The following is a 26105-nucleotide window of genomic DNA, read 5'->3' on the forward strand; positions in this document are numbered from 1 at the left end:
ATAAGGCATAAATGAACAAATTAAACACAACCTAGAACATTATTGAACTAAAAGGTCACTAAAGGGTAAATCCGAATATTTTCTAAAAGCTTAAGGGCTTTTACGACATTATCCCTTGAATAGGTTGTTAAACAAATTTTTAGGTTTTCATCGTATTATGAGGGTAAATTTTAACTTTGTTATATTAATATTAAACAATATGTGGCATTTAATATAACATGATTTGTTTATTTAGGTTTATGTAGCACTGAAATTCGTCTCGTAGCATTTGAGATAAAAAAATAATAGATTGAAATGCACTTTAGTAGTGTAATAAAAGCATAAGAAAGAGTTTAGTAACATATTTAATACAATTAAAGGGAAGTGGTTTAAAATGCAAATTTCATATTATTAATTGTTATTTTATAACCATTTTGTATTACCATCTTTAATAAAATTTGTAAAAATGATTATCTAATCTAAAATTAATCATTTTGTATTGGGAAAATGACTTGATAGGGTAATATACTTTTTGAAATGTACACATTTAGTCCTTATTCTTTTTTTCTTGTAAAATAAACCCTTATACTTTATTTTTTGTAACAATGCAATCCTTGTGACCGGCTATACCCGGTATATCGGTCATATACGAATTTTCTTTTAGGGAAAATGACTTGATAGGGTAAGATACTTTTTGAATTGTCCACATTTAGTCCTTATTCTTTTTTTTAAATAAACCCTTATATTTTATTAATATGTACATATTAGGTCCTTTTCACCAGATTCTACAAGTTTTGTTGATGTGGAAGCACAAGTGGCACTAAATAACAATTAATTAGCTTAGTCACCGGAGGTGGGTAATCCTTCAGCAACAAGAAAAGGGAGGCGACCCTTCTCTTTCTCGTCTCTCTTCCTTCCGGTCGAACAGCAACAGCCAAACACCCTTTACCTGTTGTGTTTCTCCGATCTGTCTCTCTTTGCCTCCATTTTTTAGATATGTTGCCAGAAAAAGAAGAAACAATCGACGAGGGGGCTACCAGAGCAGCTCCTTTCCACCAACTACCATCTCTACTTCCTCCTGCCTCCCCTTTGTTTTTTCCATCATTCCTCCTTGCTACCAGTGATGTGTAGGAACACACAAATGAGTCGTCGGAGATCGAGGTATCCCTCTTTTTCATGATAAATAAAAGTTTGAAAAATCTTGTTGTGGATATGTGGATGCCACCTGTGTATTTCATTTCAACAAAATAAAAGAAATGGAAAATGACTTGATATGGTAAGATACTTTTTGAAATGTACATATTTAGTCCTTATTCTATTTTTTTGTAAAATAAACCCTTCCACGTCAGCAAAACCTGTAGAATCCGGTGAAAAGGACCTAATGTGTACATATTAATAAAGTATATGGGTTTATTTTACAAAAAAAAAAGAATAAGGACTAAATGTGTACATTTCAAAAAATATCTTATCCTATCAAATCATTATCCCTTTTGTATTATACCAAATTTATGTTGGATAAACTTTATGTCCCAACAAAATTTATTTCATGGTAGAAAAGAACATTTCAAATTTTAGAATATTGGTTTTAGATTAGGATTTCAACGAGATCGAAAATATCCTTCTTCTTTCTCTTCATCGGAATGAACATCATCATCGCCATCAATAACACGATCTACCAAAGAGAAAAATAATTGTGATAAGAAAAATATGTTAAAATTAATAAAACAAATAAACAGTTCAAGAAAAATCATACATACATAACACTTTTTCCCGTCTATAGCCATCTTTGAGTGCATATGGTAGCTTCAAATGTTTCTAGAAGAAGCATTCTCCTATATGGACTCACGATTCTACCACTTATAGAAAAAAAAAAGACTCTGAAACAACAATGAAGATAGCAATAGATAATATGTATCCTGCAATCAAACAAAATGTAGGATACTTAACTCTCTATTTAACTTCCACCAACCTAACATATCAAACTCTTGACTCCCGGGTAAAGTGTTTTCCTCTAAGTATATTCTTAATTCATTTTTTCCACTAACAACACTAATAGAATAATTCCATGAAAAGAAAGCATCTAATGACTCCATATCGCCTCTAGAAGTTGCATTTTGACTAGCTATGGGCATATTAGTAATATCGTAATTAGTTGCATGGGTCCTAACTCATAACTCATATTATTGGTGTATATATATCTTCACAAATTTGATGCGTATTCTAAATTTTGTTTTTTGCATCTACTCCACAAATAAGAGAAAATAAATACTTGAGGATCTTCATCTTAAACCTTGGATCCAATATGGCAGCCATAGCCATCACCTCATGACTATGTTTCCAATATTGAACAAATTTTGTAACTCTATCATGACATTTGTTTCAATTAAACGATATTTATCTCATCCCTTTAAAGCTAATTTTATCTCATATATTTTAAGAAAAGAATATTAGTTGTTGTATATTTTGTTCCTAAAACAATTATTTGATAGTATATAAGATTTTTGGTCTTTCACAAAGCTCGTTTTCCAAATTCCACTCATTTTTATCGGCACTCTTATATTAAGGTTCATGTTGTGTTAACAGAAAAAACATTGTTTTGTATTTCACAGTCGTAACAATAATTAAATAAGTAGAATTTCAGCGTGTTTTATAGTAAAGAACTAATTTTTCACCACAAATATTCAAATGTTTTTGAGAGTTTTCAAAGGTCTCAAGTCTTTTTGGTGTCGGTGTCCAAAAACCAACATTTTTATAGATTTTTTCAATCCTATAGCAAAAAGAATCCAACTCATTTCTCATAATTAAATTCAAAATATACACCACAAATCGCATATGAAAAAACCTTCTACCCAAAATCAAGCTATCATAAGGCATTTTTCTATCATCAAGCAATAATTTGTTGAACAATTATCACCGGTTAAAGTTGAAAATTTGATGTGTATGTTTGAGTCCAACAAACAATATAACAAGACATTTTTTAGGTTCTCAAGAGTTTGGGGACATTGTACATATATAAACCTACCAATTAAGAAATTAAATTCAACATAATTAAATGAATATATACTGATATATTAAATAACTATAAATTAAATATTATCTCAAAATTCGACATTGTAACAGCCACGAATCATCAATCAAATGTGATTTCATGGTCATGTATAATTTTCTTTGGTTGATGGAAGTCCACATGCCAGTAGTTATTGCAATCCTAGCTTGAATACTCTCCAACAAGTGAATTATTCTTGACTTTTCTTCCTCGTATAATTTCATGATATCAGATCTAGCGATGCTTTTACATATAGACTTAAATAATGGTTGGAGTCCCCGAAAAAAATCCCTAAAACCATTGTGTTAAATAATACTAAGTTGGTAATCATGATTCGTGATTATATTAGCAATATCAGTTCATAAATCATCAAAGTTGAAATGATATGTTGCTAAAGTTGATCCCATATTTTATTTGGTCTTAGATCTTTTCCCAGTTAAATGACTATAAAAATCATCAATTTTTGTCTTATTCATATCTTACATGTTCTTAGGTGAGTGTGCAAAGAGTTGGTTTATTTTTACTTTGATAAGGAAATTCCTTTCTATAATAATTACAAAAGGCCATCATTAACCTTCTTTAATTTGAAATGGCATTATATTTCTAAGTATTTTGTCGTCATTATCTTTAGTTGTAGAATTAGTGGTACTTGTAAACTGCATTTGAATCATTTAGTTGATTCGGCTCTACTGAAGACATGACATCAGAAACAGGTTTACACAAAAACAAAAATCAACCTTACTATTATAAACACAATTCAAACTTGAAAATAGATATCATAAATCTAACATTTTACTTCTGAATTTTGAAACACCAAAATAGAAAATATAACAGACTACCAGTTTACTTATAAAATCAATAACTTATTAACACAAACATTGCTCAATCTAAGAATAAAGAGACATAATATGAGAAACTATTCATGAGAATCTAAGATATAAAGAAAATTAGAATTTGAGAATGAGATAACCAGGTTATAGGAAATGACGATGGTCGATGGCAGTACACAACAACTATGATCGATAGTGGTGATGTGTTATTTTATACTAAAAACTTATCAAAATCTAAAATCTAATCTATCATAACATAACTAATACTAATAGACACTTAACCTAATCATGCAATAGTATAACGATGGTCAATAAGGGTATCGAACTCTCGGGAAATGGGTATGAGTCAATTTCAGATTTTACTATTAATTAAACTAAAGAATTTTAAACGAATGAAGATTTTTCTAATAAAGTTTAGAAAACTTAACAGTGCAATCAAACTAACAATATTAAGCAAATAAATATTTGAAAACAAGATTTTAAAAAGATACTTTTGTTTAGATTCAAATCTCCTCTCTACTATGGTGATTTCCTTAATAATGCAATGATTTAAACTTTGTTATTTACTGATTCCTGAATTGATTCATTTTCTGATTAGATTACCAATCATTCAATCTAACAAATTCTTAAGTACGATGATCAATTGTATTAATTACCTTAAAACTAGTATTAAGTTCAAAACATAAAAGACTTAATTCTATTCTAGAATTATGATAAATTTAATTAACCATTCATAGTAGATTATTATGTATATTCTTACACATTAGAGTTACTGGTTCTATTCTTTAACCTTTGGTTTTGATTAAAACACTAGTCATACAATTCTATGATTCATAAAATTTATATGATTCAAGCATACAAAGAAACTTTGTTTATCAATCTAAATATACTCAACAATAAACAATAAAAACAACAACTTTAGCACATAATGATTTTTATCAAATATTCATATATTATAAATAACGAATTTAATATGAAATCATCGAAATCAACACATAGTTTTGAGTTTCATCTACTCTAAACGAAAATAAAGGGTTTTTATCCCATAATCATATTAGATAGACAACTAAAAATATTAAAAACTATGCTAGACTTGATTAGAATAACAAAATCAAATGACTTTAATGCTTTTCTTCACTTGATTTCTTAAGATCTTTCTTTGATATTGATTTTTTTTCTCTTCTAGTTCTAGAGACGTTCTTTCTGAGGTTTCTTTTGTCGTAATTCTTCATCTCCAAGACTTCTCTTTTTTTTAAAGGCAAAAGTATATTTGTATTTATAAAGTTTCCTTATTTTAAAAGTTCGCACAGCTAAGATATTATTTTTGCGTCACTAAGCATTATCTTATCACGTGTTCTCTAAGCTTCAAATAGATCATCCTTATTACTTGGTTACCAATTTGCATTGTGAAGATCGTATGATAGTGGTGCTAAACGTCTAATCTTCCAAACTTTTATGTCTTTAATATTTTTACTCTTTTTCCTTCTAAAGTGTGGTAATTTGGTTTCATTTTATTTAAAGCCATTTTGAAAGCTACAAAACAAAATATAATCTATTTAAGTATCATCTTCTTATTTTTCATACTAAAATATGGTTAAAACTAAGATAAAACATAAGATATACAAAATACATCATTTGTCGGCTTTTTTGCCGTCAACCAAACATAGAGTAATAACCTAAAAATATTTAAAATTTCACTAAAAGTCCTAATTACTCAAAATTGCAAACTTATATAATATTTTAGCAAAAGCCTTATTATTTAATAGTTTTCATGATTTCAAAAATATAAACTATTTAACTTCTTTTTTCACTTCTCAATTTTTTTACTTTTTACTATATTATTTTATTACTTTTTACACAAATTAAAATACATGAATATTATATATCGTAGAACCAATGACTTTCGATGAAGCTCATATAATGTATTCTTCCAATCCGATCTAAGTTAATGCACGTCATGTGGTTAGATGTAAAACATCCTTCAAGGGTTAATTGAGGGTTACTCGTCGCACTTCAAAGGTCACACGTTGGTTCCACTATTAACGCGCGTGTATGTATATATATATAACTAAAAATTTAAAATTTTACTCAAAATTTGATAATAAATTATCATACCTTATTAGCATCAAATACACATTACATGTATTTACTATTTTGGTCAAAAATTAATAAAATAATTTCATAACCAAATTAGTAAGTGTTGTATGATATTAAAAATGAGATGTTAAAAGCTAGGGTGCTTAAGATTCTTCAAATACGTCAGAGATCTTGGTTATGCCCAAGCTCTAGGAAAAAGACAATAATATTAAGAAAACTGATTGATAAAGTTAATTCGTTTTATGGTAAAAGAAAATGCATTTGGAATATTTGGGATAAAATAGCGTTAAAATTATTAATAAATGATTTTACGTAAATTGGTAACAGAATACTCAAAAAGGTATCAAGATACCACATAATATCTTGATAAGTTGACATGAAAACAAATAAACAATCAAATAAGTATGCAAACAGTGTTGTAATCATTTAATCAATTATAGATAAAGGAAATGAAAGCAAGAACATAGTGATGTACGGGGAAATCCCTTAATCCTTTAAGATCGTCAGCATAAAACCTCAGGCGGTGATAAAATCACATGCCTTTTAACTTATGTTAAATAAATAATAATAATTACATGTGTTAGCCGATCTTAGAAAAATGTGATTGTGCTCAAGATTCGAAAGAATCAGAGAGGAAGAAGTGAATGTGTTTGTGTGAATATGATCAACTAGTCTTTTTATACATAATGATAATAACTAAAATTTCGAGAATATTGGGATTCTCTTTGATCCTTTATTGACCCGAATTTATTGAAGGTCTTCAACGTTCTTCAAGTATTGACCATGTGTTATTGACTTGGTCTATTTCTTTTCCGTTAAGCCTTGATTCCCTACACAAGTTCTCATAGAAAATATAGTGGCATGCTAAGATACTGAATAAATTCAAGATCTTGGGCTTGCACGGGATGTTAGTTCAAGTTCAAGATATAATAAGTCAAAATTTATACCTACAACAATTGCCCCCAGAAATCTTCAATCCAAGATTCTGGTGATTGGAGATTTCTAAGCGTGAAATTTTCTCAACAAGTTAAGATGCGGCTCGACACGTCTCTCCAAGACCGATCCTGTCAGTCTGTTTATTTAGGAGATTTGAATTTTTGAAGGGCCATGAACTTTAGAACAGAGCCTCATATAAATCTGAGCTACTACCTTCATTATGCTACAATCATAATGAAGACAGTTATAAGGGTCATCGTTGGGTATAACATGAACTACTTGATAGGAGTATGTAGTCAAGATGGACATCTAAGACCTTACTAAAAAGTTGAACACCACATGACATTGACCGCGATCCATATTTCATGTTCAACTTGGTGTCTGAGGCAAAGGAATAACTGATACCACACCTTAGTAACAATTGTAGCTTTGATCTCCTGAAATTGGTTGTTGATGAAATGTTGCCCTTCGTATGTTGTTAGGGGCAGTAGCTGGTGGGCGTCGAGACCACCAAATAAAAAAAAACCTCAATACGACGACATACAAAAATGAATTGTAATAGCGGTAAAAGGGATCGAATCCACATGGATTGGTTCGAATCAAATCTATGCATTTAGTTTCTACGAAATAAAAAAAAATATAAAATGATATGGGGGTTTTCAAATGTTAAATGCGATAAAAAACTATTTTATAAAAATAACAAAAATGGAAAAATACAAAATCTATAATATAAAACGTTCCAATATCGGGATAAATCACAAGTTCAATTAGTTGACTAATCATCATAATTTTGTGGTGCAATGAGTTTAATGGATACTAATTTGGCTATAGCAATCTAAGAAGCTTGAGATCACCTAGACTTTTCTTAGTTAATACAATGGTTAGAGAAGCTCATAACACATTTTCTTAGTTAAAGTCATAATTTCCATAAAGCATGTAATTAATGAAAATTAACTAGCATTAAGATTTAAAAGTCACCAAATCCAAGAGGAGTCAAAATGCTTTCACTACCATGGTGGAGAAAATATTTTCATGATTGTGTGAAAGAAAAACAATCACAAAAACCATTTGTTGCTTGTTAATTTGAAGATCTATTACGTAATCAAGAAATTAACCAACTAATTAAACATTCACATATCTAAACTCATGATTAAAGACATATGAACATCAATAGATGTTTCACTAGAAAATATTTCATAGCATGCCATCAAAACCACATAAAACTATTCCTAATCAATTAATTGTTCCATAGATTCACCCAATATCGAAAATAAAAACTAACACATAATAATAATAACAATAAAAAGGATAGAAATTATACCAATACCGATTACGAAACGAAGATGACAAAGCTTCTTGAAATCGTCACTTCTTGTTGCTTCAAAAACTTCATCCATAATCCAAGTATTAATACAAAAATTAACCTAATCTAATTACAAAGATAAATGAATCACAAGACAATAAAATCAATGATAAAGATATCAATGATAATAGTGTTTAATTTCCAAAAATAAAGAAAGAAGAATCAGGGAGAAAAACCCCAAGAAGAGGCGTCGCCCACTTCTTTTCTTCTGCCGGCAAAAAAATGAAGATGCCCTACTGTTTTTGTGCCCTTGATTTGCTGCGTTTCCAAGTTACACAATAAGCCATAGTGGGCTCAACTAAATGAAACATGGGCTGCTGGATTAAATCTCAAAATGGGCTGCCATATAAATTAATTGGGCTATTTAAATGGGTTGCTGGACAGCCTTCTGTACTGTTGTTCGTCAGACCAAAAACCCAACCAAAACATGTCTGAATCAGCTCATTTTTTGTGAGATTGAAGATCAACGAGTTATGAAGACTCCTGTAAATTTTCAGCTCAATCGGACATTGTTTGCCCCTCCGTCTTATCGCTTGAAGAGAGCCGCGCAAAGCTGTCAAAATCCGAAAAATTAATTTATATCGCTTTGTTTTTCTTTTCGCTCCCGGATTTTGCTATGAGATTTCAATCGTGGCTGCAAGGCATTCAATGTGGCTTTAACAATGCTCCAAAATACCACCTTGCTCGTACAAATCTGCACAAAAATTGCTTAAATGAGTAAAAATATTCAAAACAATAAATCTAACGATTTAATGCAAAAAGAATATTAAAAATGCTAAAAGTAAAAGAAAATTGCTAAAATATATACAAAAAATCAAGCTATCAGTAGCCTATTGCTAGAACCCAACTACTGTCTATGTCAATCTCTAATGAATTGTGTGTAAGTGGAAGATTGTTGGATCTATATGCTAAAGAATCATTATTTAATGGTATTGCTAATAACATATGATCTTATTAGGGCACACATTTATCAAGTTGACATATTTTGAATATTTATTATTAATATGATTATTAATAAATAATTAACTATTGTATTTAATCATGGAATAGTTATTTTTTTTTTTGTGAAAATAACAATTAAAGAGAGAAAAACTAGTTATTATATCATATATTATGATTTATTAAGTCATGTCAAAGTGTTGGACACTTTGGTAAACTAAGGACTTACTAGTTAGTTAGCTTTTTTGGTTAGAGAAACTGGCCTAACTTTTTGTCCTATTCTTAAAAGGACATGGCTAAATATCTTATTCAAGCATGGAGGTTGTTTGTCAATTTTCCACCTTTGTTCCTCATGCCTATAAAGTGCAGAGAATACTTTAGATTATTAAATGGGGAAACTTTTAACTTTCATGGAGTATAAAAGAATGCATGGGTCTTTCATTTTTGGCTAGTCTTTTACTCTTTTTCTCTTTTCTTTCTTCACCAAAACTATAGCTTCTTTAAGCTCTTCTTCTTGGCTTTCTTTTGAAGATTATTTGCAAGTTTTGGTGATAATAAATGTTTTTCTTTTAGTGCTTAATTGTGTTAAACACTTAAAGGCTTAAGAAGTATTTTATACAAGATGAGAACTATCATTCCAAGTGTCTTACTCTTGCTGGTGGATACAAATGTTATCTCTTAAAGATCCCATGATTGTTATTAACTTTCTGATGGGTTTTAGCCATAAGAACATCCTATGTGCTCATACAAACCCTAATGCTTGGATCTAGGTTTCTCTATTGTACATGCAAGTTATCCAAGACTATAAACCCTAGATCTAGCATATGATAATCAATATAACATATAAATTAGGGTTTAGATCATACCTTGATTGTTATGTAGCAATAACAATCTCAAATCCTTCTTGTATTGACTTTAGAAAGCTTAGAGTCACAAATGTCACTCCTCTAATGGTTCACAAACACCAAGAGCAAGAGGATGAATAAGAGAAGAGAAGGAGGCTGCCCAAAATGCGTCGAAACCCTAAGGAGTTACTTCCACCCGTTTTTGGTGCTCTAGGGATCTTTATATAGTGAAACTATTAGGGTTATCAAACAAGGAAACCCTAATTTGGATGCTTAGGCCCTAAGCAACCCATTGACTCCTTCCTTAAAGGCGTAGGACGATTTCTAATGGGTTTCCCCATAGAATTCGTCCACTCCTTTAATATGGAGTCCATTAGCTCCATATTCAACTATCACATAATTGACAGTTTTAGTCCCTTAAGTTTAATTAATGTCTTTTAGCCACAAACTTAATTCTTATTAATTCTTGACTAATATTAATTAAACAATATGATTTATCCTTTAATATATTATTCTCATAATATATTAATAAATCATAATTAATCTTCTCTCTCCATAATCCATCCTATCAAGTTGCTTTGGTGAAGGCAACCCAAAAGGACCATGCACCATCGGGTCAAGTACATACCAAAATAGTTATGGACTTAGACACTAATCCAACAGTTAGTTCATGTATTGGGATCCTCTTTCTAGTTTTGTGTAACACCCAAAGTTTTGAAGGCCAAGAAAGGAAAGAAAACCCTAAGTTTAGGGGTCGACTCGGCGAGTCCAAGGAGGGACTCGGCGAGTCCGAGCGGGATCCGAGTCGAGGAGTAAGTGACAAACTCGGCGAGTCGGCCAAGTGGACTCGGCGAGTCTGGTTTGTGCGTGGAAAACCCTAAATTCGAGACTTGGAGCCTATATAAACGTCTTAATCTTCTTCCTAGGGCTCCTTACTGCCTCTTAAGCCCTGAATATCAAACCCTAGCTGCCATATCCTCTATTTGAACCATTTATTGCCTTCAAGAGTGCATTTAGCTTGGAGGAAGAAGAAGAATCTTGAGAGTGCAAGAAGGGGGCTGTAGATCCGGGATTGGGAAGACATTTCTGAGCTTTTGGAGGTATAAACTAGTTCCTGGACCCTTTTTGCATCTAGATTTATGTGTGGTTGTTGGGGCTCTTTAGCCATAATGATATTATGTTGAGTTAGGAGCCGGATCTGGAGTTGCTACTTCAGATCCAAGTGTGTTATGAGCTGGGGAAGCATAAAGTATCAGCCCTTGAGTCGATTTTGAAGCCCCTTGGCCTTAAACCCTAGTTTATGGTGCTTTTTCCTAGATCTCCCTCTCTACACGTAAAGTTTGCAACTTTACGTGGGGGATAGGCTTGGGAAGGGTAGATCTACAGTTTGGAGTCCATGCATGACTCGAAAGTCCTTTGCATGTATGTAGATCTGAATGGACTCGGCGAGTCCTTCGAGTGGACTCGGCGAGTAGCTTGAAGATGAGGAGGAACTCGACGAGTGGGATGAACAGCTCGTCGAGTCGGACGAAGATAGGCATGAACTCGGCGAGTTGGATGAACAACTCGGCGAGTTGGATGAAGATTGTCGTGTGCTCGGCGAGTCTGTTCTTAGACTCGGTGAGTCAGGTCGCGTAGTCCCCAAACCCTTCGAGTTAAGACTCGAGTCAGCGAGTCGAGCAAGGACTCAGTGAGTTGGTCAGGACAGGATTCAGGAATCTGTAGACTCGACGAGTCAGGGGCTGACTCGGCGAGTCAAGTCGCGATTGGAAGGACTTTGAGCATAAGAACTCGGCGAGTCAGTAAGTGGACTCGGCGAGTAGGGTTGACCTGGAAGGTTGACTTTGACCAGGACTTTGACTTTGACAAGAGTTGACTTAGTTAACCTTTGAAGGTTAGTTAGACTAAGTGTTATGTTGATATTGGTAGCTCGGGGAGCTAGTGGAGCAGCAGTCCGGAGTCAGTGGTCAGGTAGCGGTCAAAGGAATTAGCAGCAGCAGTTCAGCAGTATCAGGTGAGTTTCCCTTTGTATGAATGGGTCTACGGCCACAATGCCGGCCCATGTAGTTATGAGTAGAAGACTCAGGGGTTAGGCCCAATATGCTAGTATGATATTCGGGACGAGGTCCAATGATAGAGGGCGGGTGCCCAATGAATGGTTTATGTGATAGTTTATACTTGTTGTCTGTGTGATACTTGTATGTGTCTGGTAGGGAGGTGAGTGTGGGCGAGGTCCCGTATCTCACCAATAGCAGAGTGTGGATGGTGTTCCACATCTCAGTAGCAGCAGAGCAGGGGCGAGACCCAAGTCAGGAAAGGAGTGAGTGTGGGTTGGGCCCGTATCTCACTACCAGTAGGAGCATGGACGGGGTTCCGTGACTCATCAGTAGTAGGTCAGGGGCGGGGCCCAGAGATAGGCGAGGCCTTAGGACAAGATCCGTTAGTATGTGTTTAGCTTATGTGAGATGTTTATGTGCTATTATATGTTAGTGGGCGAGGCCCTATGATAGGCGAGGCCTACGTGAAACAGATCTATATCCGAGCGGGGCTCGAAGCCAGGCGGGGCCTGGAGCGGCGGGGCCGTTGTAGCGGGAGAGGCCCGAGGTAGGGGGCGAGGCCCAGGATAGCGGGCGTGGCCCAATATGTGCAGTATGTGGTTATGCATGGTATGTGGTAGGGTGGGGAACTCACTAAGCTTCGTGCTTACGGTTTTCAGTTTTGGTTTCAGGTACTTCCGGTAGCGGATGATGGAGCTCGGGATGATCGCATGGCACACACCATAGCTTAGACAGCCTGGGAATGTTTACTCTGATAACGAATATGTATTTTGGAAACTAATACTTTGTTTATGTTTGAAAACGATGAATTTGCTTAACGTAATGTTTTATTAAATGAAATTTTTAGTGTTGAATTTTGGGACGTTACAAGTTGGTATCAGAGCCTTGGTTTGAGGGATTCGGACATGCTCTCGAGCGTGTCTGAACTCAAACTAAGGGATTGGTATAGAAGTTTTCAAAATGAAAAGACAGTTTTGTAAAAAGAGAATTTTGGGAAAGAAAACAGTTTTAGAAAGGCAAAAATAATTCAGAAAGAAAAGAACTTTGAAAAGAGAAAAAGGGTGTGGTGCATGCAATCAACTGAGCTCAAGTAAGTACCCCAAAATACCCATACAAGTTTATGTTATGATTATCAGTTGATAGAACAGTATGTTAGATTAGGACTAAGGATCTAGGAATGATGCCTTATGTGCCTATTATATGTGTTTGAGCTGCATGATAGTGCTGATTAGGCAGTAGTAGGATAGCCTGTTTAGGTTATGCCTGAGTTTATGAGTTTGTGTTGCATGCTAGTTCAGATTCTTGCTATGTGGATATGATTGCTTGAGTATGTTATGGTTAGATTTTCCCTTGTCCGAATGCTGCTTGCTTTGTGCATTGTGGGATTTTGAGTGATGGGAGTTAGCCATTAAGTGGATACGCCACGTCACATGTGATCAGGGTTGAATAATCTCAGAGTGCTGGATTTAGCCCTATTGCGCAGCTCTCGTTTGAGTCCAACCGTTATAGGGACGAGTCCTTTACTTGAAGGATTATCTGAGCCTCGTCACATGTGATGATATCCAGGTGATGGCTAATTGGCATCACAAGGAGACCTTCAGCAGCTGAGGACTGGTTGAGTTGAGTCAGAGGTTTCCCTAGGGTAAGCCTAGGATGAGATAGTGCTGGGAGCAGTAGTAGTGGATAAGGGACCTGGTGGAGTCAAAGCAATTCCTGAGGAAAGTACGGATAGATGTGGAAGGTAGTATGGGCCCGTACTACTGAAAGCAGAGGATCCGTACTTGATTCGGGAAGGGCCAAGACAAGACCGGGGACCTAGTAGGGGGTGTGTTTGGTCTCGCAGCAGTGATGAGTTTTCTGATAGTGGTTGTGTTATATGTTTCAGCATGGTGACGTTGCGAGAGAGACCAACAGGCGGATCAGGCGCCGGAGAGGGATCAGGCTCGGGTTCAGGGGCCGAGCAGCTCGAGGAGCGGATGATAGAGTTGATATCAACTGAGGTTACGCGCAGTATCCTAGCTCAGACTCCTGTGATCTTTGGCACGGTCAAGGAGGGTATACTGGAGATCTTGGATGAGAGGCTGGGAGCCTTCCGTACCGAGATGATGGCGTTGTTGGGAGCGCGTACCTTGACATTTCGAGAGTTCAGGGCTTGCGGGGCACCAGATTATCATGGGGCTAGGGACCCCATTGCTAGCAGCAGATGGTTGGCTGATGTTGCCAATGCTTTTCGTACGAGCAAGTTTCCCGAGGGGGACAAGGTTAGGCTCGCCTCCTGTCTTCTGAAGGACAGAGCGAGAGATTGGTGGGAGGAGATTGGTCATGCTTTGGGGGATGATTCCGCGTTGGACGCGATGACTTGGAGCGATTTCTCGGCCAGGTTCAGGGCGGAGTTTTTGCCGATTATTAAGGAACAACAGCTGGCACGAGAGTTTCAGGATTTGATGCAGACTACTGAGACTGTGGTGGAGATCACCGCCAAGTTCAGGGAGAAGGCTCTTCTTGTACCGCAGTATGTCGCGGATGAAGAGATGAAGAAGGCTCGGTACCATGAGATGTTGAGGGATGACATCAGGGAGTTCGTGAACAGATCCAGCTATAAGACGCTGAAAGATATGATTTCTCGGGCTAGAGAAAGGGAAATTGATTTGGAGCAAATCCGGAAGAGGAAGCCAGATGAGGTTCAGGTAGCTGCGGGTTCGGGCAAAAGGTCCAAGGGATCGGATTCGGGATCGAGGGATCATCAGGACCACAGTCGGTGCGGAAAGTGTGGCAGGGCGCACGGGGGCGCGTGCAGGAGTGGTAGCGGTGGTGAGTCTGGCTGTTTCAAGTGCGGTCGGACTGGTCATTTCAGCAGGGATTGTACTGTTACCGCCGCGCAGGGATCAGACTTGATATGTTTTCACTGCAACCAGCGGGGCCACAAGAAGGCCCAGTGTCCCAGTTTGTTTTCAGCAGGACGGGTGGTGGCACCCGCCCGTGCAACTTTGAGGATCACGGATGGCCGTCAGGGCCGGGTAGAAGTACCTGCGGCAGGGAGCAGGGCTTTTCAGATGACGACCTTGGAGACGCGAGCAACGCCGGACGTTGCAGGTATGCAATTTTCCCATTTTCAGTTCTTTTATTTGTGCATGATTTTATTGTTATGTTTCTGCATCATTATCGGTAAAAGTATTTTATTTTGAGTGGTTGATTGTGATCGAGTTATATGCCATCTGCATACCTTGGATATTTGTATGGTAGTTAGGGGATGTGCTCTAATGAAGAAGGTTTCGAAGGATTCAGTAACTATAGCATGCTTGGGAGAGATTTGGTACGTCTCGCTAAGTTCGGAGTGGCACATCGATTGTGATAGATTGGCTAAATCCCTAGCTATGGCGGGCTTGGGATCCTCAGTAGATGGGTTATGGAATGGTAGCAAAGATCGGGATTTCTTTTGAGTATTGAGCAACAAGGGGTAAGCAGGATCGAAGTGGTGAGAATCCTCTGGGTGTGCCCAGAGAGGAGCACGCAGACCCAGAATGAGTACGTGACCTCCGAGAAGGAAGAGAAGTAGTTCAGCGTTTCATGGATTAAGGATTTCAGGGTTGGGAGTTTGAGAAACTCCCCATCAGCTAGTGCGTGTGATGGTAATGGTTAGTTATGGTTGAGAATTCAGGTTGTGGATCGCCCGTAGGACTCGAGGGAGTCGGAGTGAGGATCTTGAGAGCTAATGGCACATGGGTGCCTTCGTTCTAGCAGTCAGCAAGGGATGGTGATGTAAGACTACGGGTAAGCCGTAACATTCCTTAGTAGTTTTGTTAGCAGAGTTGGGGCGAGGCCCTTATCTCCTAGTGATCAGATCGGGATTAGGAATGGGTAGTGGACGAGAATGATATGGAGTTTGTCTGTATAGCCCTAGAGGGGTGAGACCTTGGGAGAGGCCGCTCCAGGATATAGTTGGGTGAGACCCGTGGGCGAGGCCCGTATGAGATTAGCAGTGTAGATGAGACCTGGGAGCAGGGTTGCTCAGTAGTATGGTTGGGTGAGACCCGTGGGCGAGGCCCGAGCGAGAGTGATTAGACTAGTGGGAATAGAAGGATAGATGCGGGTGGGACCTATGGGCGAGGCCCGTGAGTTTTAGCAGCACAGGTGGGACCTGGTAGGGACCTTAGTGTCAAGTTAGGGGATCGAGAATCCCAGGTTTGTAGTGCCTGAATGGCAGAGTAGATTGAGTAGTTATAGGTGGTCGAAGTTCTTTGGAAGTCGTTGGGAGCGACTAGTGGTGGTGTTGGGACTAGCTACCGGTAGGAGCCGGTAATCCAGTCATTGATAGGTTGGTAGGGACCAGGGAGGTCTCAGTTCATCCGGAAGTCAGAAAAGGAACAACAGAATTGTCAGGCAGTGGCAATGCGAGCGTGCAGTGCATGGTGGAATTCAGTTAGTTGATCGTGGGGTGCTCTGCACCAAACCATAGTAGAAAGAAATGCCCAGTGGATACTGGCGATAATGACCCGTACTGGTAAGCGGGGGTGATGGAGTTGGTGAAGGATAGGGCCTTCACAGTGATAGAAGGAATAGTTGGTTATGGAGCATTGCCTTGGGGAGCCAAGGAAATCGCACAAGGAAGGAAGTGGAGAACCCCTATAGGTTCAGTGCAGTACTCGGTGAGTACCAGAAGGATTGTCGGTTGAGTAAGTTCTGTTTCTAAGTTGTTCAGGGTTAGGTTTGACCCGAGGGTTAACCGCGAGGTTTATGTTAGTCAGAATGACCAGGTGGAAGACCAGTGCAGGTAGGCGGCTGGTGTTGGGATAATTGGTGGGTATTGGAGGCGGATCGCAGGCGGTGGACCATGGTAAACTTCGAGGACGAAGTTTAATTTAAGTGGGGGAGAGTTGTAACACTCAAAGTTTTGAAGGCCAAGAAAGGAAAGAAAACCCTAAGTTTAGGGGTCGACTCGGCGAGTCCAAGGAAGGACTCGGCGAGTCCGAGCGGGATCCGAGTCGAGGAGTAAGTGACCGACTCGACGAGTCGGCCAAGTGGACTTGACGAGTCTGGTCTGTGCGTGGAAAACCCTAAATTCGGGACTTGGAGCCTATATAAACGTCTTAATCTTCTTCCTAGGGCTCCTTACTGCCTCTTAAGCCCTGAATATCAAACCCTAGCCGCCATATCCTCTATTTGAACCATTTATTGCCTTCAAGAGTGCATTTAGCTTGGAGGAAGAAGAAGAATCTTGAGAGTGCAAGAAGAGGGCTGTAGATCCGGGATTGGGAAGACATTTCTGAGCTTTTGGAGGTATAAACTAGTTCCTGGACCCTTTTTCCATCTAGATTTATGTGTGATTGTTGGGGCTCTTTAGCCATAATGATATTATGTTGAGTTAGGAGCCGGATCTGGAGTTGCTACTTCAGATCCAAGTGTGTTATGAGCTGGGGAAGCATAAAGTATCAGCCCTTGAGTCGATTTTGAAGCCCCTTGGCCTTAAACCCTAGTTTATGTTGCTTTTTCCTAGATCTCCCTCTCTACACGTAAAGTTTGCAACTTTACGTGGGGGATAGGCTTGGGAAGGGTAGATCTACTGTTTGGAGTCCATGCATGACTCGAAAGTCCTCTGCATGTATGTAGATCTGAATGGACTCGGCGAGTCCTTCGACTGGACTCGGCGAGTAGCTTGAAGATGAGGAGGAACTCGACGAGTGGGATGAACAGCTCGTCGAGTCGGATGAAGATAGGCATGAACTCGGCGAGTTGGATGAACAACTCGATGAGTTGGATGAAGATTGCCGAGTGCTCGGCGAGTCTGTTCTTAGACTCGGCGAGTCAGGTCGCGTAGTCCCCAAACCCTTCGAGTTAAGACTCGAGTCAGTGAGTCGAGCAAGGACTCAGTGAGTTGGTCAGGACAGGATTCGGGAATCTGTAGACTCGGCGAGTCAGGGGCTGACTCGGCGAGTCAGGGCGCGATTGGAAGGACTTTGAGCATAAGAACTCGGCGAGTCAGTAAGTGGACTCGGCGAGTAGGGTTGACCTGGAAGGTTGACTTTGACCAGGACTTTGACTTTGACAAGAGTTGACTTAGTTGACCTTTGAAGGTCAATTAGACTAAGTGTTATGTTGATATTGGTAGCTCGGGGAGCTAGTGGAACAGCAGTCCGGAGTCAGTGGTCAGGTAGCGGTCAAAGGAATTAGCAGCAGCAGTTCAGCAGTATCAGGTGAGTTTCCCTTTGTATGAATGGGTCTACGGCCACAATGTCGGCCCATGTAGTTATGAGTAGAAGACCCAGGGGTTAGGCCCAATATGCTAGTATGATATTCGGGACGAGGTCCAATGATAGAGGGCGGGTGCCCAATGAATGGTTTATGTGATAGTTTATACTTGTTGTCTGTGTGATACTTGTATGTGTCTGGTAAGGAGGTGAGTGTGGGCGAGGTCCCGTATCTCACCAATAGCAGAGTGTGGATGGTGTTCCACATCTCAGTAACAGCAGAGCAGGGGCGAGGCCCAAGTCAGGAAAGGAGTGAGTGTGGGTTGGGCCCGTATCTCACTACCAGTAGGAGCATGGACGGGGTTCCGTGACTCATCAGTAGTAGGTCAGGGGCGGGGCCCAGAGATAGGCGAGGCCTTAGGACAAGATCCGTTAGTATGTGTTTAGCTTATGTGAGATGTTTATGTGCTATTATATGTTAGTGGGCGAGGCCCTATGATAGGCGAGGCCTACGTGAAACAGATCTGTATCCGAGTGGGGCTCGAAGCCAGGCGGGGCCTGGAGCGGCGGGGCCGTTGTAGCGGGCGAGGCCCGAGGTAGGGGGCGAGGCCCAGGATAGCGGGCGCGGCCCAGTATGTGGTTATGCATGGTATGTGGTAGGGTGGGGAACTCACTAAGCTTCGTGCTTACGGTTTTCAGTTTTGGTTTCAGGTACTTCCGGTAGCGGATGATGGAGCTCGGGATGATCGCATGGCACACACCATAGCTTAGACAGTCTGGGAATGTTTACTCTGATAACGAATATGTATTTTGGAAACTAATACTTTGTTTATGTTTGAAAACGATGAATTTGCTTAACGTAATGTTTTATTAAATGAAATTTTTAGTCTTGAATTTTGGGACGTTACATTTTGTTAAAATGATCATAAAAATAAACTAGTTATTTTTAGTCTTCCGTTGTTCTTAAAATTGTTTTATAAATTTGATCGTCTTTTGTTTTCAAAACCCATAACAAAGAAGCTAGTGGGATCCCAACTAATCTTAAAGAAATTCAAGAGTCAAACGAAAAAGGAACAACAGTTGAAACCGACACTCAACCATACGTTGATCAATCTGTTGAGCAAAATGACATAATTCCAATAATACAATGCCCTCATTGTACATAAACTTTAAAGTATAAAATAAATAGATTAGAAATGAACTCCCCTTTTACCATAGGCGACTCAAGCAGTTTGGGGGCTCTAAGCGAACCAAAATATTTGGGTACATTGGTCTTTACTATAGTTAATGTTATAAACCTCCTCATTTATCTGGACTTGGGACCAACAATAATAAACTAAAAAATTTATAAATGGCAGAGTCAATCTTTTTATTATGTATATGTTTTTTTGTGAGTATATTTTTAGCAACAAAAGTGATTGTGACTTACATTCAACATCAAGTCCATACTTGGCAAATTAAATCATTATCTCTCTATCATCAGCAACTCTTCCTGAAGCAATGGCAAAGACGTAAAAAGGAAAGATTGTTTTTTTTTAATTCATGAAATGGATTATTTAAAAGAAATGGAAATTCAGTTGTTACCATTAAGCTTGTCCACTGCCTTATGGGCTTCATCTGCATACTTACATCGAACAAAGACAAAGCTCCAAGAATCCCCAATCCTATAATCAACACCGGAATAACATAATTAGTAAAGCCAAATATGCTTAGACAATAATAATTGGAATAAAGATTTTCAATTTATAACATAATCAAAACAAATTATGGGAAAGTTAATAATATAATTGGGTTAAATGCAAGAGAGCGTGACTACATTTCACTGATCTGTTTATTATAGCACCATATGCTCATTTCTTCTAGTTGAAGCATTGTTCTTTAAAAATTATACATAATATAACATTGTTATCAATATTTACAAAGATTTTAAGTAACTTTCCTTGCAATAACTAGATAGAGTTTCAAAGCAGAAAATTGGAAGTGTAATGATATAAGTAAGATTTTCTTTAAGCACAACGAAACTCTATGTTATAATAGAAAAAAAATTAAAGAATAACAAACAAATAAAAAAAATTCGGTTTCCAATTCTTGCATTTAGCCATATATCTTCCAAAAGTAGAAACGTTTCAATCACTTTGGTATATGAAAAACATTATAGAAGAAAACTACAAATGCATGATTCCACAAAAATGATAAATCCTATTATTGCACATTAACCACTAAATCTAATTGGGGGAAACTATACCTGTGATCTCTAGGGATGAAAACATCAACAACCTTTCCATACTTATCAAAAAAGGGGAACAAATCATCTACAGTTGTACCTGGAAAGACAAAAGCCGTTAGACAAATCGGGGGTTTTATAAATTGAATGATTAAATTATAAACTTACGAAAGGTGATGTTGAGGACGAGGAGTGAATAGGTTATATGTATCTCTGATATCTGGTGGACCTGCTCTTCCGAAGTACAGCATGGTTAATCGTTTTAGGGAACGAGAATAAAGAATGAAATCAGAGGACAGAGAACAAGAAGAAGAACAATCACAGGTTGAGCTCGCTTGGGTTTTGCTGATTCAATTTGTGGCATGCACAATCCCCTAATAGAAATTTGGGTTAAGTGCCCCCCTAGAATTGGGGCCCTAAGCCCTTTCTTAGTTTCATTCAAAGTAAAGTCGGCCCTGCCTTTTACTAGATTCGGTAGGAAGGTGTGATGTTGGTAGCGTCCAACTTGGATCCTTACACGAGATTACTGTAAGAGCCTTTTGATAACTCTTGTATCGATTTGTTAATATAAATGTATATCGAATCTATTATGATTTATGATTTAAAAATGAAAAATTAGGGTGTACTTTGTATTAAAATTCGGGTGTTAAATAGTCAAATTTCATAGAAGTCAAGGGAGCAAGCTACTATTTCTATATCTTTAGTAGAAGTCGTGTATCCCTACATGCGTTATGTATGTTTCGAGCTTGCTTGGCTTAGTCATCTTCTACATGAGCTACATGTGTAATCCGTTACTCTTATTCCATTTATCTATGTCAATTCAGCTTCTATTTACATAGCCAACAAAACTATTTTCCATGAATGCACCAACCATATTGATTTAAATTGTCGCTTTGTTTGTGAAACACTTTAAAGTGACTTAATATCCCTTTCTCATGTGTTCGTACATGATCAAATCGCTGATGCTTTCACTAAATCTCTACATTGCACGAAACATCAATATGCAATGTCTAAGTTAGGTCTTTTACCATACTCAACCAGGATTATGAGGTGTTAACTTAATTATGTTACTTATCAAGGAAATTTTAGTAATCTACTCTTAATTATTGTATGTCAATTGTTAGTTAACGTTGCGCACTCTCTCTCTCTCTTTCTCTTACTATATATATATATATATATATATATATATATATATATATATATATATATATATATTTCTCATTTTCTCTAGAGAGAAAGACTGTAACATTTATGTTAGTTCAAACACTTGTGGATAAGTGGAGGAATGAAAAAGGGGACAAAAAAACCCAAACTTCATATAGCTATAATTTTGAATCGTTAGAGGTTTTAAGACTCGTTTTATATAGACGTAAAAATCTCAACTACCCAAGCTCTTGAAAAACAGACGAAGGTGGTTCGCCTATGTTAGTTCAAACACTTGTGGATAAGTGGAAATACTCGTTTCATATAGACGTAAAAATCTCAACTACCCAAACTCCCGAAAAACAGACGAAGGCGGTTCGCCTATGTTAGTTCAAACACTTGTTGATAAGTGGAGGAATGAAAAATGGGACAAAAAAAATCTAAACTTCAGATGAAAAGTCAAAGGTTTTAAGACTTGCTTTATATAGACGAAAAAATCTCGACTACCCAAGCTCCCGAAAAAAACAGACGAAGGCGGTTCGCCTACCCGATCTTCTATTTCATTTTTAGACCTCCAAAATTTTCATATATATATATATATATATATATATATATATATATATATATATATATATATATATATATATATATATATATATATATATATATATATATATATATATATATATATATATATATATATATATATATATATATATATATATATGGCTTCTTCGAGAAAATCTCTATTTGTTTCCTTTTATTATTTCTGGTCTAAAAATAGTAAAATCCATATCACATTATAACTTTTACAACATATACCATAACATACCAATTAATCATCTTCTCATTTGATCATGATTTTTTTATTTATATTTATATTTTTCATAATTTTAAAATTAAATTATTAGTATTCTATAAGTTACAATTTTAATCCCTTATTATATTTTAAAACTCTATTTGTATTCTTTTACTTTTGGTTTTTATTAATTCAAAAAAGTTTTTGGCTCCAATGCAAAGAATGACTTAAATACTAGTTCTTTTTTAAATTAAAAATAATTTATTGATATTAGTTTTTTTAATCTCATAAAAACAGCTTTTATATACGTATGCATTTGTGGAAACTCTTTATTCTTTATAAAATATTCTAGATATTAGTGCTAAATATATTTATTAAAAAATTGCGCTATGTTGTATATAAAATTTAACACCAAAATTTGTGAAATGGAACATGTGACGATCACATGCCAAACAACTTGCACTACGTGTTAGAAAACTTTGTCGAAAATTTCCCCATCGAATATTGCGATATTATTCGCTGTCTTTATTTACTTTTCTTTTTGCAATATTTTATTTCCTTTTCCATTTTCTTGTATTTGCCAGCCTGGAAATGAAAGCGAAATAATGAATATAAAAATTTAATGAAAGCAGACTAAAAAAGAACAAAAAAAAAGTTTCACTACCATAATAAATCAAATTGACAACAATACCCTCAACCTTTTATCAAATTTTCACATATTACCCTTCATCCCCACCGGTGAACACCTCCAATTTCCCGATACATCAACTGCGATAACCGGAAAATAAACCAAACCTAATCAGAAAACACGTGACGTAAGCAACCACTAACGGCCGCCGGAACAACCTTCCTCCTCCCTCTAGCTTGGCGCCATATTTCTAACCCCCTGAGATGCAAACACGTTTGATTGTTTTTGATCGATTGATAGAGCGATGTCGTTTTGAATCTTTTTATGGTGTTAGACCTTGAGGATTTTCGATGCTCTAACCACTGGATTTTCACGAGCGATCGCCTCCCGTCCGGCGGCCTTGTAATCGTAGCTACAGTCATGTCGATCGGAATACCGGTGATCGGAACAGAACATCTCACCGCATCGGCACCTAAATCCCATCAATCCGACTTTTCTCCGACAACCCGAACATCGATTCACTTCACGCCTCTTAAGCCTGTTGACGTCGTCCTCCGATGACTCCACCGTCTCCAAACGCGGTTTCTGAAGCAGATCCGGCCTTTTCGGCGAGCTAGCCGAGCTCGATCTAGAGTCAACGACAACAACCGTCTTCGGATCCGATCTTTCCGGTGACGATCTATGCTCATCGGAACCGGTTATCTTCGACGTAGCTGTGGGGATCGACGGCGTACACAAGGTTAAAGTTTCAGGAACCTTGAGCTCCGTCTCCTCTTTCTCTCTTTTCTGAGCCATAGCAAAAAGAGAAACGTTGGTGGTGGTGGTGGTGGTCCGGCGGATGAAGGAATCGGGGGGGTTTTAGAGAGAGAAAAGGGTGTATTTAGAGAGAGAGGGGATGAGAGATGGGGGGATTATCGTAAAGGTTGTGATTTGTGAAGCAGAGGTCGATAATGGGGATGATGGAATATGGGGCCCAGCGCTTCCATTGGAACGCGTATCAGAGGTTATGATGATAATAGGAAATGACGAAAAAGCCCATGTGAGTTGTGCTTTTCCGAGTAGGAAATGAGGGGTATTTCATCAGCACTGACGTGTTACATCGACGACTATGGGAAAACGATATAGCGCCCAGCTGAGCTGGTCATGTGAACCATACACGTGGATATAATCAAAATATAAAATAGAGTAAATTATAGGTCGGATGATACCATACATCGTTTTTTATTAACTAAATTACATAAATAATCCATGTAGTTTGTTCACATTCGTATACTTGGTCTAATTTTTAAAATATTGATAGGTTATATTTTTATGGTAATCATAAACTTGAATTTGATATTTTAAGGTCTTTAAATTTTTATTTGTATACGATAATCAAACTAATTTTTTAATTTTTTTTTAAATACCAGTGATTATGATTTTTATGGATTAGAATAACAGTAAATTATTGCCTTTGTCACGACTAATTAATAGCTTATAGGGGTGAACAAAAACCGAACTGGTAAAAGAAAATCCGATCAAACCGCAATAAACCGCATCCGAAAAACCGAAACCGATGCTGTGGATTTTATTTTCACAAAAACCGAATTTATTTGTGCGGTGCGTTTTTTATCTCGAAACCGGTTCACCAAAATCGAACCGCACCACAAGTGTATAAAACAATAAAATAAGTCGGTAATTTATATTATATACAATTATACATATTATTTAAAAAACAAATAAATTCTACTATATAAACAATAAAATAAATCATAAATTTTTATTATATACAATTATACATTACATTTGGTGGTTCGTTATGATTACATAAATATATATTACTTAGAGAAGTGAATTTATATTTGTTCTTTTTGTTGCTGTTAAAAACATGTTTGGTTGGAATATACCTTAGTTATTTATTTTTACTTTATCATAATAATAGTTATACTTTGTGAGTTTCTTTCTTTCTGTTTGTAACTTAGTGCTTATATGTAAAGAGTACGTAGGATACAACTTGCATGCTTACAGGTGCAAATTGAATGAGTTTGGGATTACGGGTTGTAAATGGAATAATCAAGTGGGATTATGAGTTGCAGATGAAATAATCTAGTGGGATTATGAGTTGGAAATGAAATGATCAAGTAATCAACGTTAAAAACATAAAAGTGTGGTTTCTAAACCAGGGCATGCAATTATAAATCTTTATAAGAATATGATGAATAAAAAACGCACCGGCGATCATAAAAAACCGAACTATATGTTTGACTCGGTTTAAATCCGACACCAAACCGATACAAACCGAACCATATTTAAAAGCCGCAAAACTGAACCATTGAAAAACCGCACCCAACGGTTTCTAAAATGCAAAAACTGCACATTGCGGGTTGCGGTTCGGTTTGACCCTAAAATCGCACCAAACCGCACCATACTCACCCTAATAGCTTATTATAGTCATTTTTTTTTTCAAACCACAAATTAAAATACAAATGTTTTTACCCATAAAAATGGTAAAGTCATAAAATAATATGTCATTGATAATGGTTATCGGTTATGGTTTTTGAAAAATGATTATAAGAGGTTTTTAGTTAGATTTGGTAAGGGCAATGATGGTGTTTGTTGTTATTTTAATTGATAAAAATCGTAATTATTGGTATTTTAAAATCAAAATAAAAAATTTGATTTCTTTATATAATTAAAAGTTTAAGGCTCTAAAAAAAGATATTATTGGTTGTCATTTTAAATCATTTTTCCTTTTAAAAAAATACACAATTTTTTTTTCACTCTAACTTCTTAAGAAAGTCTTGTTAAATACATGTAAGGGATCTATTTAAGTTAATATATATTTTAACAAAATGGTTATTAGCTTATATGATTAAAAATATTATTAGTTTCTGTGGTTAAGAAAATATAAGTTTTTAAAAAATGTTTGTATTAATTTATATAGTGGCAAAAAGTTATAAGTTTATACTTTTTATTTAAATTGTTTGGATTGGTTTATATATGTAAAATGATAAAAAAAAACATATTTACATATTTAAAACTATTTAATATTTTT

General features: G+C 36.7%; 1 protein-coding gene and 1 long non-coding RNA gene across 2 annotated transcripts; both read right to left on the reverse strand.

The window, feature by feature from the left end:
* Positions 1-6424: 6424 nt before the first annotated feature.
* Positions 6425-8979, reverse strand: LOC111877482 (uncharacterized). The gene is made up of 2 exons (XR_006184274.2): positions 6900-8979; positions 6425-6782 (listed from the first exon to the last, which is right to left on the reverse strand). It is a non-coding gene; the product is annotated as an uncharacterized LOC111877482 (long non-coding RNA).
* Positions 8980-23077: 14098 nt separating this feature from the next.
* On the reverse strand, positions 23078-24002 carry LOC111877481 (zinc finger A20 and AN1 domain-containing stress-associated protein 5). The gene has a single exon (XM_023873997.3). It carries the CDS (start codon positions 23864-23866, stop codon positions 23402-23404), a length of 465 nt encoding a protein of 154 aa, XP_023729765.1. The 5' UTR covers positions 23867-24002; the 3' UTR covers positions 23078-23401.
* Positions 24003-26105: the final 2103 nt, after the last annotated feature.

Source organism: Lactuca sativa, chromosome 6 (assembly GCF_002870075.4).
Source record: "Lactuca sativa cultivar Salinas chromosome 6, Lsat_Salinas_v11, whole genome shotgun sequence".
NCBI lineage: Eukaryota > Viridiplantae > Streptophyta > Magnoliopsida > Asterales > Asteraceae > Lactuca > Lactuca sativa.